This window comes from Pocillopora verrucosa, chromosome 12 (assembly GCF_036669915.1).
Source record: "Pocillopora verrucosa isolate sample1 chromosome 12, ASM3666991v2, whole genome shotgun sequence".
Lineage (NCBI taxonomy): Eukaryota > Metazoa > Cnidaria > Anthozoa > Scleractinia > Pocilloporidae > Pocillopora > Pocillopora verrucosa.
The window spans coordinates 642,302-660,222 of record NC_089323.1 but is presented as its reverse complement, the minus strand read 5'-3'; the positions used below and the strand labels follow the sequence as shown (position 1 = coordinate 660,222).

General features: G+C 37.7%; 1 protein-coding gene across 3 annotated transcripts in view; it reads right to left on the bottom strand.

Moving 5' to 3' along the window:
* LOC131778025 (uncharacterized) overlaps positions 1 to 17,921 on the bottom strand; it is a 37,207-nt gene that overhangs the window by 9,927 nt on the left and 9,359 nt on the right. For 2 of the 3 annotated variants that reach the window (XM_066158934.1, XM_059094403.2), the window contains exons 2-3: positions 6,609 to 6,746; positions 714 to 732 (exon numbers count right to left, since the gene is read on the bottom strand). In XM_066158934.1, the coding sequence (XP_066015031.1) occupies positions 714 to 732; positions 6,609 to 6,713 (124 nt within the window). In that variant the 5' untranslated portion in view covers positions 6,714 to 6,746. Of the gene's footprint in view, positions 1 to 713; positions 733 to 6,608; positions 6,747 to 16,891; positions 17,167 to 17,921 lie in introns of those variants that run through there. The other variant, XM_059094402.2, reaches the window with a different exon arrangement.

Genomic DNA, 17,921 nt, shown 5'->3' with positions numbered 1-17,921 from the left:
GGCCAGGAAATGAGAAAGATTACATGAGTATTAATGTTCACAATTGTGAAGAAATAAGAAACTCTTTACTTCAAAATCAGCACCTCAAGAAGAAGTTTCGTTGGATGCAAGATTCGCTGATTGAATGCATGATGTTTGGCGTTGTAAGGGTTTTTATTTGTGAAAACTTTAGCTGAAATCTTTAAAATCACAGCTGATCATTAAGCTTAACTTACTTTGCGTAGCACATGCAATTGATCTTGTTCGAATCAGGAAACCAAATTAGTCATCTCTTAATCTTCTTTAGAAATCTAATGAATCCGCATTATCGCAATGTGAAGTAAAGCCAAGAGCGATGGGGTCCGTAAGCAGAAATTCAATTTTCAGGAATTATTGTTTGTTTTTGTTTTTGTTTTTTATTATTATTTTTTTTTAGGACTGCCTTGGGCATCATACTTGCGTTGTTCTATCCGGACGCTTTTCAAGTTCTCGTGGTTGATGATCCAGTTGTTTTCGAAGTTCACTGTTCGCACACAGGCACACTAACTTAAAAAAATCCGACAAAGACTGTCTTTGACTACTTTTATCCTGTTTCGTTTTCCGTGTAAGTGAAGTGACCTCAATTAAAAGCCGGCTAATGGACATTACTGCAAAATAATTTTCATAAAGAAAAATAACAACATGATATATGAGATTTTACACGTATGCCGTTTGATGTGAACTATTGAACTTACCTTTTTTGTCATGAGCAAACTGAAAAATAAAGCAAAACATGCACTGATCAGTGAGGAAGGATTTATCTTCGACGCCGGTTTACGCTTTGAACACCTTTCAGTAAAGTCTACATTTTTATAATCGTCTTTGACTGACATCTCATTAAGTAGCTACTGTCTACACACTAAATCATGGAAAATGATACATTTATATCGGTGATTATACAACAACGTTTAAAATGATAAAAGCAGAATTCGATCGAAAAGGTAACAACTGTCCTTCTTGAAAATTTTGAATTATTTTTCGCTACAGTTTGTCATCTGCAATACGTATTTTTTTCCCCATCCTTCAGCAAACTTCGTTTGCTTGCGGTTAATGAAAGGTGTTATTCGACAGTTAAAGACCGATCAAGTTCTCTCTGGCACTAAAATGACTCAACTCGGAAACATCGCAAATATAAAAATCTTCTCAATGTTAGTCATTTGAAGAGGAGATCTTTGATATGTACTTCAGTTATCGAGAAAAACCCATGTTAACCAAGAGTTATGAAAGGAGTAAGTTTCTAAATAAACTGTGGTGCTGCGTCGGGGGCTTGGGAGTATTCGCTTAAACGAAGGGCTAACGCTCGAAACGAGAGTTTTTAAGAACTCTTTACGGTGACCAATTTACATTATCAAGTCAGTTGATGGAGCCACATTATCAAAAGTTAAAGGCTCTGCTTTATCGTGAGAAAGCTTCAAAAAGGATAGCCTAACCTCTGTCCTTGAACCCTACGTGATTGCTATCGTGAAATCTAAGGCTTTCAAAACATATATGAAAATCGTTTTTTACAGCATATTTTTAAATGACTTAGTGTCATTTCAAGCTCCATGTTTGCTCCACAAAATCCAAGCCGTGGTCGAGAACCTCATTCATCTACGTAGGCATTATTGCCCATTTCACCAAATTTTCTTTATTTAAATTTGGAAATCTCAGTTAAGGTCTGACCTCATGAAACCAATACGTACTGGTCTACATTGTTTATTCAGTGTAAAGCCTGAATTCCCAGCCAAATTATAAGTACTACAAGCATCTAAAACTATTCTGTCACTGTGGTTTCCGTTCCTACAGGTTTCACACTAACTACGCTTTTCAAGATACCAAACGAATCACGTTACGTAACGTGCTTGTCTTTCAAGAAACTTCTCAAAGTGCACGTGTCTGGGAGTTTTGTTAGTTTGTTTGTTTTTCTTTGCAGAGTTTGTCTTCGCTTTTTGTTTGGTAGAAAAGCAATGGGATATTGTAAAATAATGGACTTTATAATGGTGCCTCCTTGGTGAGTTATCCGATCTGAGGAAGATAGCTTTCTGGAGCATATACGACTAGAAATCCTATTATCTTAGGAAATAGCAGTGTAAGAAGATGCAACCGACTGTTTTTCTGAAGAACATCTACAAAGAGAAGATTAGTGAAGTATTCTGAGGGCAAAGACGACTTCATATGTCTGCTTTTATTGGGAGGTGTCTTTCTTCTAGAGTTGACCCTTAAAAAGCGTTGACAGTTGAACTAAACGAAAGTGTTAGTTCAATGGCTCTAATATCCTAAATTGTTTTAAAATGCGTGTTACTTCGCATGGTTATATTTGCCCTTACACTAGGATAGCCAAATGAAATTAAACGGATGTGGGGAAGTCTGTGATAATCAACGACTTGTGTTTGTTTGAACTTCGCTGATAATAACAAACCCAATTATCTAAAAATGTTGGCGGCGTGGTTTCCGTAATAGACTTTGGCGATAGGGGTTGTGTCCCAGCCATTATGTTTTGTGTTTTCGTAAGCGACTTAATGTCAGAGTAAAACTTCTGATGCCTTATCAGAAGCTAATGAAAAGAAGTGGAGTTTTACACGGAAATAATAATGAATTGATCCTATCCTTCTGAATGGTACGGCTGATTTAAAATATAACATCAGAGTACATAGGCAAGAATTACGTGATAAATTATTAACTTAAGAACTTCCTTTCCTTCAGCGGAAGGGATCCCCTATTGTCTGCAAAAAATACAAATGAACTGTCACTTTGCAGTTTGTCGTATCTTCAGGTGATTCGAGACACGAAAGCAAAAAACAGGAAATACTCGAAAGTGTTTGTACAAGGATGACTTCCTGTCTTACAGGCAAATTACATGCACATGTTTCATGGAGCAAGTGTTAAACCTCACGCACGCATTGCAATGCAAAGTCTGAGAGATGAATTTGACCAGGGCATTCATGGCTCTACAACAAAATTCCTCTTTCACGGTTCTGGGGAGAAAAACTTGCAACTGCACGCTCAAAATTCTTAAATGGTAACGTGAGAGACAACGCGGATAAATACGTCCGCCCCAAAAATGTTATCCGACCGAAAGCAGTAATCCACAGATACAGCCATTGACGAATGTATCGCGTTTCTGATCTAATTTCCGTAATAGCGATAATGAGCAAGAAAACATGACATAATTTGGTTTAAATGGTCGCCAATATTCTATGTGGGGAGCAACCAGGTCTTAGCAATAAGCTACTGATAAATGTGGGACACTTTTTCAGATGTTGATTAAATGACCAACTTCTCTGGCGATCAATCTTGCTTGGGGGGAAGTGTCTCGCCAAATGCTATTAATCAAAGAAAAGTATTTGGTTTAAATCTTCGCGAAAGGCCGACAGAACTCACCAGCCTTCTGCAACACTACCATTTCACTTCTGAAAGTTGTAGTTTTAAAATAAGTTTTTAATGTAGAAGTATTTTCAAGTAACAGATCCTTCGAGATGGCCGTAGGAGAGTGAAGAAAGGTCACTCACAACAATAGCAAATTGAATCAAAGTTTCCAAATTGAGAACAAATTGATGAATTAACACCATGGGCGCACTAAGCATTGATAAATGAACAAACTTGGAATTAGGAACTCTAAACTTGTGAATGAAAAGGTGTCATCGTCTCCATGCTAGGTCTGAATGAGTTATGACCACAAATATCCCCATCTTTGTCTTTTGAATTGGAACCCGCTGATTACGATTTAAAAATTTCTAACGCTTATCTTTATTCATTCATTTTCTCAGCAGGAATCCTTTCGATGTCGCTGTCAGCCATCCAGCACAAAATTATAACCTTTTGCACTTACTTTGAGCTCAGCTTGGCGACAAGAAACCCGTTTTGTTTCCAAACTATCTCATCGCAGAGACTAAATACTCAATGATTCACGGAAATTATTTGATTTCGTGTTTGTCATTTGACTCAGGTACAAAAGTGACCTTGGCCGCTTAAAGGACTAGTTTAAGGTTGTGAAGCGTAAACATCCTTCTAAATTTAACTGTCACCACTATTCGGGGATGTTCTCACAAATTTAACTAGAGTTTTGGATGACCGCGAACAGGCTTTGAGTCGTGCTGGGAAAATGTGGGTAAGTATGCACTTCCCAGCAAAGAATTTGATATTGATTTCTGCCCTATGGCGTTTTTTCTTCCAAAAAGGATAAAAACGGAAGAAAAACATTTTTACATGCAATGAAATATTTTGAAACATTGTGGATAAAGCGAACGTTACAAACTTATGCACCTTAATTCATTTTATCTTTTTTTGTTTTTATTCTCACTGTTTTAAGTCGAGAAGAGAAATCTAAATTCAGCCACCAAGACAACATACCAGTATTCACAAATTCCCTGCCTAGCATGGTGTTTATTGTTGTACGGAGGAAATGCATTGTCCTTGTAGGCGCAGAATACGGCGGCCTTAACGTTGCCTCAATTAAGAAATAAATGGAAAATCCTCATCAAAAATGAGAATGGAAAAAGTTTTGTGCGTTTCAAATAATTTTCTCTGTTCCTCACTGTCACAAGTTCTGGCTGATTGCCTAACTTCCCGAGGACTCTGTTTTTCGTGTTCTTACCATTTTTTTTTTCCTTTTTTAGTTATTTGTGATTGCTCGAAATTTAACGCTAATTTTGAGTAATCCTCAAATATCAGTTTGCAAAAGTAGAGAAACACTTAAGCGATGTATGTGGATTAAAAGGGAACAAGGCTAGTGAGGGCCGGACTGAATTTTGACATGGATTACAAAAGACAAGCTTTAAAATTCTTGGCTGCACCTTCAACATACACAAATTATGTATAGCTAAATCCGTTAAGGCCTCTTGTGACCTTCCAAGGTGTTCTGGCTTTTCATTAAACCTCTTCGTCACTATTTTAGACATAAGTTTATCTTCACTACAAAAAATGTGGATTGTAATTGATGAGCCAGGTAAAAAGGGTCATGCACGGACCACGCAATTTAAGAGACAGTGAATGGCAACCTGTGTGTCCATAGATAACCTTGATGATTCAATTCATTTTACCAGTTTAAAAGGGGAGAACTGTGATATTTTACAAAAGACGTTGAAGATGATAAAAAGGCACAGAGTTATTGTTGCGAAATACCAACAGATTAGTCCGATTCGAAGGCAAAACCATCATTCATTAGGAACTAATAGTGAATCATGTGATACGTGGGAAGGGCGCACGAAATGGAGCGCTCGATGACCGAGGTACGTGCGTGGTTTAAAGGCCATCCGATACGTGAGTTCTCCTGATGTGGCGTGGCAAGACATCTTGTTATCTTTGTTAGGAGGAGCGAATGACGAACGGCCTCTTCACATTATAAACAATTCCTCAATCCTTACTCTCTCGAAAGAGTTATTTTAACATTTGAAGGCCTCAGCTGAAACCATCAGTCGATGCTTATTTATAGGGTAAAGAGAAAATAGCATCGCTTGTCTTAATTCAAACAAGACATCACGCCTGGAAGATTTGCGGTTCTGATAAAGCAATTCGTAATCTCAAAATGCTCCCCACACATGTGGTTTCCATTAAAACCCTAAAATGCTCGTTTTGTCCCCCATGTGCTGCTAGAAAACTCCCTACCTCGAAGTAAAATGCCAGTTTTAGAGCCATCTGCTCTGATGTGGTGAGATCCGAACCGAATTGCGATCATTGCTTTAAAAATCTGTTATTTATGTAACTTGGCGATTTTGACACAATGGGAGCATTTTGCCACTGTACATGTGGATTTCGCAAAGCCTCTTGATAAACATTACAATTGCATTGTTTCTTGTTCTACGTCACACTGTCCACTTTGTTTCAAGCACAATCTTAGGCGCACAAATGGAAAGCTTACCATGATCGTACCAGCAGATTTCATCTCTTTTCTTTACCGTCTCAGACCGAAAAATAAAAGGCCCTAAATCTCTCCCTTAAATTCACAATTTGTTTCATCTCCAAAGATCACGGTCCATTAGTTTGATTACAGAATAAACTAGAAGTTGATTTCATTTTGCAGATCAAAAAAGTCTTCATCTTGCAAGAAAGTTCTCGACGGATAAGCTGTACAATTCACCTCAAAAGCTGATTAAAACATGGTAAGTTTTTTTTGTTTTTAAGGAAATATGAAAGAGAAAAAGGGGTGTATGAAATTTTTTCATTGTTTTTGAAAAATAAAGGTGCAAGTAGAGTGCCAGATTGAGAAGGCATTCCTTACACTTGAAAAGCTTCAGGTGATGGAATGTTTCCGTCATTTTAAGCCGCGTAGCCTCTTCATGATACACGTGACAAATAAGAGAGATTCAGCATGATTATCCTTTAAAATACCAGGTAATTCTAGAGTCGGTCCTTCGCTATAGATAAACTATTTCAATCAAGTTAAAGCCACTTCAAAGGTTTTTAAATTGGCTGACTTACAAAAGAAATTTACTGCCCCTGCTGATCGGTGTTTGCGTGCAGAGTTGTTGCGCGGTAGTCCGTTGCCACGTTGCGATGGCATCGTTCAACCATTTCGGCGGATTTCTTAAGATTTGTTCGCTTTTAGGACATTTCACTGGTAATAACACCAAGTGCAGCCTATCTTGATTCCAAAAGCATGTAAAGCTACTCACCTTCTGGAGAGTTTTGCCTTCTGCCAATCTTGAATGTCCTTCGTTGTCGAACATCAAAAGAAGAACCAACAGGCTCATTTGAGGAAGAATCTGCTCCGCTCTCATGATGCGTTGAAGATATGAACGTATATCTTAAGCCTATGAAACAAATTGTATCGAGTTAATGACCGTGACAGCTTTCACTCTTAGAGGCACGCGCTGAAGAATGAAATCGACGCCTATCCTGGTGCACAGCGTTCTGATCTTCCTTAGTTCGATGCCACCTGGTATATGTGGCCTGTTCGATTGAGATCATGTTTACCTATGTGGGGTGGACCACACAAGATGACAACCTTTTTAATGACACACCCCTCGGATTAATCAACTTGAAGTGATCGACTGGTAAGACAGAAAACTAAAACGCAATTGGAAAAGACACGGCTCGGAGTCCCACTGACGAGACATCTAATATCCTCAACGCTGTCATATGTCGCCTCTAAATTTGGCTAACAAGATCATTACAATGTACTTTTCCTATTTTTCCGAAGCAAAATATTGTCTTTCGATGCATGCGGTTTTTCGAACAGATAATGACTCATAAGAGACCATCGTGGTCAAAATTTTCACGGTTAATCATTGTTGATGATATAAGTAGCAGAATTCCTCAGATGGTCACTTTGAAAACTAGTAGTTTATTTTTCTACGACTTGATTTAATCTATACACTAGAGGACACGCGCTGTTGTTAGTATTGTCTTTAGAATGTATAAAACTGTAAGATGACTTCCGACAACTCAGGCCATCTGTTTAAAGAATTATTTCACGTCAGAGGAAGTTTTGAACATAACAAGATTTTTCCGTACTGGCAAAGCTTCAAAGCTGGCAATGAGGCCACAATAGATGACATTTGACCGCACAAACGTCCTTAATAAGAGACATTTACCGTGAGAATTTTTCTTCGGACATAAGCCGTTGTGGGAACCAGACCCGCAATTAACGCCAAACCGACCTTATCTTATCTACTATCTCATCAATTAGAAATATTCTTAACAAAATTCTAGTGTATACTCTCATTACACTAATTGGGGAATAGGGGAAAAGCCAGACAACTGCAACGAAGACGTTTTGGATCCTAGCAGCTCCCTTTAGGTAGGGAGCTGTTGCGTTGTTACATAACTGATTTACGAATGTTACAATGACGAATGTGATGTGACAGTTAGGTTCATTGTTCGTTGTGGGAACCAAAATTCTTCTGTAATGCAGACAGCAGTGCATCTTTCATTAGCAGGATATTAGCGAAAATTGTTTTTCTAAAGAAATGAATAGCACTGATTATTATCTATTGAAGACGCACGGTATGCATCAATCTTAGCAGCTCAAATTAGACACACGAAGGTTGCCAAATTTGTGCTCGTAATGTCCCAAGCTGTCACTCCACAGCATTATTCTCAGGGCGCCTGGGAGTCGACCTGCTTGAGATCCATTATGGTCTTTAATTGAAATATTATTGCATGCAATTCACTGAGCTGTCGACACTCTTCGGGTTGTTAGAAGACGAAAATAACACAACAGGCTCAGACGCAATTCTGTTGGAGATGTTCATAGGCAAGTTCGACTTTCGATAAACGTGCGACGTCAACTCAACCGTGATAACCCTCGTGTGTTACAGCTAAATGACTGAGCCTTCCCTGACCAGAAAATAGAATCCATGAAGCACTTAATATGAGACAAATCCGTCAAGAAATGATTGACAAATCTGACAAATGCCTTTCAAAACTATACTAATTTCAAACAAAAATTGACAGTTACGTGGTGAGCAGGAATTTTAAGTTTTAATTGTTTTAACTGAACGTGTGCTTACAATTCCCATCCCTTCGTTTTACCCCGAGGCATACACAGATTCCCTAATGTGAAGATCTTTCTCCTTTCTGACACATGGAAGATTTTTTCTCTTTCCTGAATGCATTTCTCCAGAACCTCTAATCCTTTAATTTCATTGTGTTAAACAAACTTTATCGTTCTCACGTCAATTTAGGAAGAGTCATTTCCTAAGATCACGATTTTTTAATCATTTCGATATTTGAGGTCTTGCCACTTTAGTGACTCGTGTTTGATGAACTAGGCGTGCATTCCTTAACAAAAAAAATTATGCTCTAAAAAACTTGAACTTATTGTCTTGGACTAGAATTTTAATTAAAGTCGTTAAAATGCTCGTTTACGTCAAAATGGGATAGTTTATAATGGCAGATATGCAATGCATATTTAACCTTCTCTCATATTCTTGTTCTTGCTAGAGATAACTTATTGGTTACAAAACCAGCACCTAGAGATAAGTGAATACTATCCAATCTAAACTATGCTCTTGATACATATATATAATCTCTTTTCTTTTTCGTCTTTCTTGACTTTTTTATCCATTTCTGAACAAACCCTAGTGTAAGTATTCATTGCATACAATGGATGATAATCCATTGCCAATGATTCTGTTACGTTTATTCCGGGACGGAGTTTGACCTATGTGCCAATGAAGTGAATGCGTGTTTGGCTTTGGTGAGGTACTAATGTTGTGCTCAGTCCACTGTCATCCTTCATGGCTCCTTGATGTGTTAAGGGAGTTAAGTCAGTTCATTTCTGAGCCTAACTTTGTATCAAAAATATTCTAAATAATCTGGTGGGATCCTTGTTCAACTGAACAAGCAAGTCAATCAGCAGCAGATTAAGTAGATCGTGCGGTAACTGATACGCTTACTTAATACTAAAGCTTCCCTTTTTGAAGAAGGAATGTGGTCTTTTGTAGGTGAAAATAGTCGTATCAAGATCTTACTGGTTGAAATGATCGCTGGGAAGCTTAAGCTCTTTCACTCGAGTATTTAGATTAAGCTCTGACTAGATGCACTCCAAAGAACTGATTAGAGCCTCTATCCGATGCCGCATTAATGCTTTTTAATTGCTCTTTTTTGTCAAAATTAAATCGGTAACTAGATTTTTTCGATTCCTTCTAGATTCCTTCATGGTCGAGAAATAACATAGAAACAATGGATCTATCCCAAGTAAATTTGGCCGCCTACTCTACAAGCTGTCAAAAGACTCTGAAGCTAAGCATACATTTTCACAGGATTATCCGTGGTGTAGCACAACGTGTATTAAAATAAACTTATGTGTTGTTCTTATTTATAATAAACATACGTTTAGAAAGCTTAGAATTACGATACGAAAATAAACAGTCTAGGCGTTCTAAAGGCAAGGGCTGGTGGTTACGAGGCCTCGAAGAACTGAAGATGAGGATGTTGGAATTCGCAGGTTTCATCCAAATTGCCCCCATTGTCTGATCCAGTTATAAGACAATTTACAGTTTCCTCAGGCACAATTTTTTTTATTGTTTGTTCAGTTTAAGGTATGGAGATTATTTTGGGAGGAGTCTTGGATCGTGTACTACTTAAAAGAGAGAAATCTGACTAATTCCCTCGGTAGCTTTTGTCCGGATTCTTGATAACGTTTACCGTAGGAAAAAAGCAATTCAATCGATCCTGTTTTCGTGCTGTTGGTAATTGAAGGTTCTTTCCATAGCATTCATCTCTGATTACTGCAAACTGTTCATTTGCTTGAAATTTGTAAGTTCATAACATTTGACCACTAATATTTCCACAAAAATTTGTAATCTTCTCCGCGGGTAGTATTGGATTGATTCAGTTTTGATAAAAACATATTCAATCTAATTTTCACATCCAAGGCACGTGTGTGTCAACACGAATATTATTCATTCTATTATGCTTAGCTGGATGTTAGTTCGACTGTCAATCAGCTAGCCACGATGAATAGGCAAATTTTAACGTGAGGATTGATGTACAAGTTTCATGTGTGCTTAGACGCCCCAAATTGTCGGCACTCAATTGAATTCTTCACATCATTCGGCTTTGCTGATCAACATGTGCTTTAATGCCTATCTAGGTCTTTTAGAGGGAGAGGTTAGTTGTGATGCGCATGTGCGAGCTATAAGGTGCGTCCATTCATGATCAGTTGCATGGTTTTGCAAACAACCAAAGTTATCAACAAACAACAGAGGGCTTAAGCTTTGCCCTCAAGGGCTTAATGATTAGTCCTAAAATCATGACTTTTTTTCCTTTCATTAAAACTTCTTAACACATTAAACCTTTAACTTTCTCGTCAACGCTTCATGTTGAAAGAAGAAAGGAAAATCAGCGAGTATTTCTCACAAATAAAAGAATATAATTTGAGGTAAAGAAGATATTGATGCCCAAATTTCAAAAACGATTTCAGTTGATTTATACCAACGATCGCTCTTTCCACTGGCGAACGTTAAACTAACTTTTGGCCGGATGAGAAAGGAGAAATTTACTGTTGAGTGAGTCAAAGACTTCCTTCTTATCAGCAGAGGCCACAATACGTTACCTTTCTTTTATCCTTTGGACCTTCGAAAACAACATTCTTTTTACGATAACAATATCTTCCGGTTGCCTGCATTCGGATACCTATATATATGCAGGCAAATGACAACAACACGTCATTGAATTCTGTTCTCTTGTCAAACTGCGACTAGTAGCTTGTAGTTTATTGCTTTGAATCCGCTATCTTTCTTACTCTGTTTACACAACCGTTGAATCGCTTTCGGCGTTGCTGGTAGTGTGTGATGGTCTAATTAACTCTGAAGTTCATGGTGGTTCTGTTTCAGAGCATCAGAGAGCGAAGTCCGAATTCGAAGGTACGAGGTTCAATTTCTCGTGAAGAACTCAGTTCTTTCTTTGTACGAAATTCTGTCATATTTGACTATTGAGCTCTAAAGGTACCATCTCTGTTTTTTCTTCCAAATTTAGATTTTCTATTAAGAGTTTTTTCGTGTGACGTGCTATCTTTCTCTTATTTTGGTCGTCGCCCGTCATAGATAATGTAAATGTTTGATAAATCTATCGTTTGATTGCAGAAAGAATTTGCTATTCAAAGACAATCAACCATCGAAAGCCTAAAGGTACATGTGAGATTTACGAATCCTCTTGACAGTTCGTGTCCTTTCATGTGCCTGGCACACGAAATAGAATGCTTTCGCATCGTTTTCATCACGAGCGATTTCTGTGAAACTCTTTCGGATAGACAAAATCAAAGAAAATTGTTCTAGTCTTAGAAAAAAAGGAAGCGTTAATGAAAAACTTCACACGCAGGAAAACTCAATACTGTTCTCGGCGTGATAGATATTCCATTATGTTAAGTTAGGGTAATTTGCTGAACGGAAAGCAGTAGTTCTCTGCAGGCTTGCGGATAGCCTATTAAAGCACCGACAGCCATATTTGACGATAAATATTTTCGATAAATATTTTGATCCTCTATACAAAAAATGTTTAGTGAAAGGCATCGTAATAAATTAGCTTTAAGCAGTGGCATATCCATCCCCATACAACCTGGAGTGATCACCTCAGCTTAAGATAAAGGATTTACGTACAACATTATGTTGCAGGAACGTGGTTGTTTGTTCAGCCATATCTTCAAACTTGCACCAAAATGCTTTCCCTGACTGGTTTAGATCAAACATTATAATCCAACATTCCGCTGGCTTCACTAACTAATTTTAGTTCGTGTAACTACCCCATGCTGCGTGTTAAAAAAGGTTTGTTGATCGAAGATGGTTCAGCTCTTATCCCAGCTATCAGATGTGGTCAGAACGGGAGGAAAACCGCAGGAACTGGAGAGAGCCCCGTAGAGCAGAGAGGACAGGAAACAAATTATATTCAGTCCACAAGCCACACCAGTAAGAGTGAGTCCTTTCTGTTGAGCCCTTATATTGAGCCCTTTTTGTTGAGAGGGAAGCTTTTGCGATAAATTTTGTGTCTTGGAGCAAGGAGGCTCGTTAAAATTTCCCTGCATTCGCAACAGATATTAAACGATATTTGAATCAGAGATTCAGTGCACAAAATATTAGAGAAGAAGAACTTCATACCTTCCAGTGTAAGCTATGCTGCAGGAGACGGCGAGATCTAAGCTAGGAGCTGGAGCTTCTAGCCTCGTGGTAAATCAGTTTGAAGTATTAATAAAGTGTCTATCCCCCCAATTAATAAACAAAATATCAGGGACCCTGCAATCTTCAGATAGGTGGATTCCACTGGAAGGTTCCTAGCACTTCTTTGATGGAATTCCTGGGAAGCCTGATGGAGTCCGGCGAGACACGAGTAATTGTGTGAAAGTGCTTATTATAGAAATTGCCGCCAAGTTTCTTCTGAGGTCACGCAGATTGCCTTATCGAGCCAGTGATAGAATATTACAAGCGGCCCACTAAAGAGACATCCCGGAGCCACGCATATTACATTCTTTTGGAGATATTAGGGTCAATAGGGAAATCAAGAGAGATCAATGTAAACCATAAACGTCTTTTAACTTTTTTTGTCTTTGTGGAAAAAAAATTGGAATACTGGTATTTCCGTCTTCTGTTCTAATTTATTTGCTTTCTAATGCTATTAGAATAAGTTAGTATTACGTTTCTCGAGGCTTTTTACTGACTTGCCGACGTCACGATAGGGTTGGGCCGGTTTTTTGCCCACGCTTGAAATTTCCTTCATCGATTCATGCGGACGAAAGCGGTAATTTTAAACTAAGCTAGAGGAACAGAGATGTTATGGATGGAGAAAAGAATTGAACTGCAATCAAATTTCTCGTGTTGCTCTTCTAAACCATGACCTATATCGATTTAATTTAAGAATTATCCTTCCTGACGAGGGATGTAATTTCGTCCGTCGAATTTAAAACATCGTATATTCTTCTTTTATTTAAGGCTTTATGAGTCGTTTTAACTAATCAGACTTGGGAGGATTTTTGTTGATATAAAGCGTCTCCTCACTTTATCAAATGAAAGCTCTGAAAATAAGAAGCTTCAGAAAGTCGTAACCGAGTTGTTAGGCAAGGTATCTTGCGCGTGTCGAAGTTCTTTTAGCCCGTGTTTGATTCAGAGGTACTTATGATGAAAAGACACGAAATTGAAATACCTTAAGTTAAATCTGAGCTAAACAAAAAATTTGAAAAATAACTAAAATCAAGAGGAAACGTATGAGAGTTTTAAAGTTATCTTCAGACAGCGGAGAAAGTCCGAACCTGATATTTAAAGCAGAAACAAATTGTGCCGTTGATCTCTAAGGCGGCTCAGGACGTCTTTAAAGGAAAGCTAGGCCGCGGCAAGAGCTATGTTTATCGGTAAACAAAGCCCTTCAGGTCTCCGATGTGAATTTAACTCCTTAGAAAAACAGATTAAACAGATGATTACGGCATTTTTATTCAAACGAGTCACCTACCGACGTGATAGAAGTCTTCGTGGCGGTCGACATGGTGGAAACAGAGCGAGTTAATTTCAGCGTTGCCATTGGCCATTGCTTAAAAAAAAAGAAATTTTTTACGAACTAAATAGGCGGCGGTTTTACGGATACCAGAGAAAAGTTATTGAACATGTTTGATACTAATGCGGCAAAATTAAAACGAGCCTTCGTGGCGGCTTACGCAAAGGAATAATATTGTTCTGCCGTTCCGTTTCGTAACTCAACGAGAGAGAAGAATCATGACCCTCCTGACCAAATAGGTAGATATTTCAGATAACGAAAGGGAAGGGTATTGTCTTATTCTGTAGTTTAATCTGATTGTGTGCAGAAATACCAAGGATTGTAATTCGTAAAGGGAACCTTTTTTCATGACTGATAAATAGAGCCCAGGTAAACGAGGGACACTCAGCGCACATTATTTTCCTCCTCAATCATATCGTTGGTAATTACTTCAGCAAAGTGCCCACACATGGTTACATCCTGAAAGGTCACTCTGTGGGTGGTCACGGGAAAAAAAAGCGTTCATTTTGATGTATGCAATATTAACTGTGAACTAAAATCAGGGTTCACTTGTCGTCTGTGTTAAGCACGAGACTACAATCACCTTGCTTGATCGAGGGCTTCAACGTTAAATGCTGATCACAAAAAGGTCATTAGTCACCATTTTAACTGGTGACTGACAATTTTAGATAAAAATATGGTTGAAACTAAAGCGGTGGATAATTTGTGATGTTACATGTTAAACATGGATACGAGGCGTAAAATCTCACGGGCAGGCATTTAAGCGAAGTTTGGTCGCTGTTCAGCAAACGGACGTTTTAAACCAACTTAGATTTGTTTCTAATCCGGCTGTTTCAGAACGTCGAGATTGTGAGAAATGTCACGAAGCCTTGTAACTTATATGGAAAAAAAACATTTATTTTCTCAACAAAGTACCAATAGAAAAGTTACCAGGTCCGAAGATAGGCTAGAACAACAGCGTGGGAATTTGTAACAGGCCCGCAATGTTTTCGTTTCATTTTCTAGAACAATGTAGATGAAATGGTGTTTGGATAGTCGCAAAATGTCTTCGCTAAGAGAGGTTGTGGTAAAAGACGCCGGCTGTAGATTTTAATGTCAGTTTAAACATTTCCTAATAGGACTAAAATTCCAATGAGGCTTGAAGTTCGTGATTATCGACAACAAAAACAAATTGGAGTAAATATATGCGCGTGTGAGTCGCCAAAAGTAATTTGGTCGTGGCAAAGTTCAAAGGTTTCAAGAAGATAAAAGACGTACAATGAGTATAGGGGATATTTCAATGAAAATGCGATCTTGCTTTTCATCGTAGTGAAACGAACAATGAAAGTGATTTCACTTGATCTAAAAATCCAATTTCCTATGACCAAAAGGTTATCAGCCGGCTTCCAAGAAATTAATTATTTAAAAAAAACACAAAAGAAAAGAACAAGAAAAAGCATAAAAAAGAAAGGGAAACGCAAATTCTATACTACCGAACCATTTTTCTAGAGACAGTCTATCTTTATGCGAAGTACGCACGCGCAGATACTCTCTTGGAAAGCGTTGTTACAAGCATTGCACCACTAGGATGTTCAAGATTATAATTAATATAAATTTTTTCAAAGTTTCAACAGTTACTAAGACTAGTGTAAAAGCAATAGAAAAGACCTCCCTTAAATTACGGCGCGTTCCACTCAAATACATTTTCGTCGACTGATGTTTTCACACAAAAAGAGGATTTTGATAATCCGATTTCTATTTCCTTTAACTGGATAGTTATTTCATCCAAAACCGCCTTTTTCAGTGATAATTATGAACGCCAGGCAAAGCTCAAATCATGATAAAAAAAAGTAAGGTGCGCCTGTAGCATGGTTCTGCAACTTTATATGGTCAGATATCCAAAGCCATACAGTGAACGTTATTAACAGAAGAAGCCAGATAAAAGCTTTTTATAATTCGTGAGTCGATTAGTATCAAGCATCTACAAAGCCAATTACTTTAAATTTTAATTACCCAAGGCGTTTCAATCTCCTCGTCTCGAAGGTCTATTTTTCTCCAGATTGGAGGTTAAAGCTTAGTATTGTCAAGATCAAATTTATATTTCATCAAAATGCGTTTAAGATTTTATTTTCGATTCTTCTTTGATCATAAGAAAGAGTTATTTTACAAGGAAGTAAAATGAAGTGATGAGATATAGCAACTGATGAAAACAGTTCGTGTGCGCTAATTTGGAAAGAATAATTACATTTCTTTGTTAAAGAGCATAATCCGATTACGATATCTAAGAAGGACGCTATTTGAATGAAACAGGTATTTTTCAACAAAGAATACAGCAATTATTTTGATGTTGCCGGGAATTAAGAGAAGTGCATGCGCAACTAATCGGCGTTCAAGATCCTCTCGAGGTAAGCAAAAAATCCTTTAGTTGTCTCCTGGAATTACCAAGTATACTTTCATACATTCACTTACAATCAGCTTATTCCAACCACTCATATCTCTACTAAATGTGTTGAATTTTTTAGGGGAATACAGGCAGTAATATCTAAAGTTAACAACAGACGCAAATTTCCAATCTGAAATTCAAAATTCTATGCATTTACAGTTGAATTATACAAATGCTCCTCGAAAACCCAAGTCATGCTTGTTTCTGGAAAGCCTGACGTCTCGGATGATTTTGTGAACAACAACTTATTATTGTTCCCCATGTGAGTTTAAGTCTGAGAAGCATAAACAGGAACACTATGTGGTGTCGCATCAAACCCAGTGAAATTTAGCGTTTTCATGATAGCTTCTTGAGCTCTTAAAGATCGAAGCAAAAAAGGGTTTTATTTTGTTGTTTAAACACTGTAGGAATGTTTGAATTGTGCCGGTACATCTGATCTTATTTGGAGTAATGTTTACAACATAGATAAACAAATGTACTTTCTTGGAAAGAAAATTCAAAAATTATAATTGCTAAAACTCATACTGTTTCCTAAAATAAGAGACGACTTACCAGCCGAAGAAGGTGTCAATGTTTCTCACCCTGGTAGATGATTTCAGTTATACAAAATTTTTCGGTGACCTCTTTCACCAAACGACGGGTTTTAATGAACAGAACAATGATTGTTCGCATGCACTATTAATTTTGGCAGATTTCGTTTGGCGTTCCCACCATACTCATCAAAACAACGTTGGAAATTTCCTGCCTATTTCAGAAGTTAAGCCTCGACTGAGATGCTAGCATCGCAGTTCGAAATATTGAACGCTGTTCATAACAGTGTTAAATCAGAGGTGAATGTCGATGAAGAATCATACAGGAATGGGGTGGTAACCCTTAGCATATAGAAGATGTTAGCATGCCACAGTTGTGAAAAAAATTTCCCAGAAAAATCATAGGCCATTAAATTTCAGGCTGAGGTTTTTACAAATAACATTCAAATCATTCTTGACATGTTACTAAAAGGGGTGGCTTTCTTGACCCAATCATGAATATTTAGTCACTTCATCCCTACAAAGTAAGTGAAGCCATTGATGGACATGGCGGCGCATAGTTGTTTGGTTGCCAAATTAATCATGATCCAAATTTGTAAAACAGGCAAAATGACTTGAGAGTTGGCAGGTATGCGCACATTCTAGATTCAACTGCCAACTACTGGCCAAGCGCAGAAGAAAAAAAAGCACTGTTTCCTATTTCATGCATGAGTATATGGCGCTAAAATCACGACGATGTAACAAATTGTCTATTCACCACAAGCTAAACGGGGCATTAGGGATAATCATTCGCTCTTTTCAAATAATCATCTCTAGCTCTTTCCAAAAATCATCAAAGGTTCACACAATGAAATGTTTTTCATCTGATAACCTTCGAACTTAAAACTTTAAAACTCACTTTGAAGTTATGAATAAACATTTACTTTCTAAGAATTGTATATGTAGCTTGATGTTTTGGCCTTAAATAAACAAAAGAGCAATTTTCGTAAAATTTTTGCGCCTAAAAAGGTAGTGTTTTTTGTCTTAATATATTAAGTTCGTGTACAGCTACA